General features: G+C 27.9%; 1 protein-coding gene across 1 annotated transcript; it reads right to left on the reverse strand.

Annotated features, from left to right (window-relative positions):
• Positions 1-12: 12 nt before the first annotated feature.
• Positions 13-587, reverse strand: LOC105461336 (putative odorant receptor 92a; the record flags this gene model as incomplete). Its single annotated transcript, XM_011707833.1, has 3 exons — positions 548-587; positions 307-407; positions 13-150 (listed from the first exon to the last, which is right to left on the reverse strand). Coding segments are annotated over exons 1-3 (279 nt in total), but the record flags the coding sequence as incomplete, so codon positions are not given.
• Positions 588-983: the final 396 nt, after the last annotated feature.

Here is a 983-nt window from a genome sequence, read left to right on the forward strand (position 1 = left end):
GATGTGTATAAGAGACAGATCCACTACTTTGCCAGCTGTTAGCGTCAATTGCTTCTGTGATCTTAATATTATGAATAACAAAATGCGACTATCTTTAGATTTCAGATTGTACAATGCACAATTGTACGCTGCAAATCCTATCTCTCTGCTCTATGGAAATGAAAATAACATAAATATTTGTAATATTAGTTGAATAATAAAATTGAATTTTTTGCTTTGTATTTTTATAAAAAATACATAAAATTATTTATACTGTTATATTAGTAATTTATTTTATTGTTACAATAATTATTATTTATTGCTGACTTTATTGATCAGATATTCTCCGGCGTAGCAAAACATAAATGCCTCTAGATTCGTTATCGTGAAAAATATAATACATTTTATAATCTGCTCCATGGCATCAACTGTATCAATAGCATGAGGAATTATTATATAAGAAAATATTTATTATTCATTATTTAATTGAAAGCAAAACTTGATGAAAGTAAAACTAATTTATACAGAATGTAAAAATCTTTCTTCATAATGTTATTAACTATTGTACTTACGGTTACAATGAGAAAGCCCAGCGAGCAAATTAGCATTGTGTTCGACGCGAATAAGAATAATGCAATATGTGTATATAGGCTTTCGATGCTTTCTGAAAATTGGATAATTTTTTGATGCTTTAGAATTATCTTGTTTACCGCGGTGACAATTGATTTTTGTTCAATTTTGATTTCCTTAGGGGTAAGCTCTGCCAACCAGCATTACAAAATATCTATTTGACCACCTATGTGTAGAACCTGACAGAGAAGAGTCGATTTTTACTTAAAGTCTTTTTAGCTATACGTAAAAATAATTAAACTACGAATGATTTATATATGGAAGAATAAAACAAAGCAATTTGTAAATGTAATTTGCAAAAATGAATGGGATGAAATCAATGAAATGCCTACAGGTAATATATTTTTCATTATTATTCTTTAACTTTGCATAGC

The sequence above is a fragment of the Wasmannia auropunctata genome, unplaced genomic scaffold (genome assembly GCF_000956235.1).
Source record: "Wasmannia auropunctata unplaced genomic scaffold, wasmannia.A_1.0 LD292792.1, whole genome shotgun sequence".
NCBI lineage: Eukaryota > Metazoa > Arthropoda > Insecta > Hymenoptera > Formicidae > Wasmannia > Wasmannia auropunctata.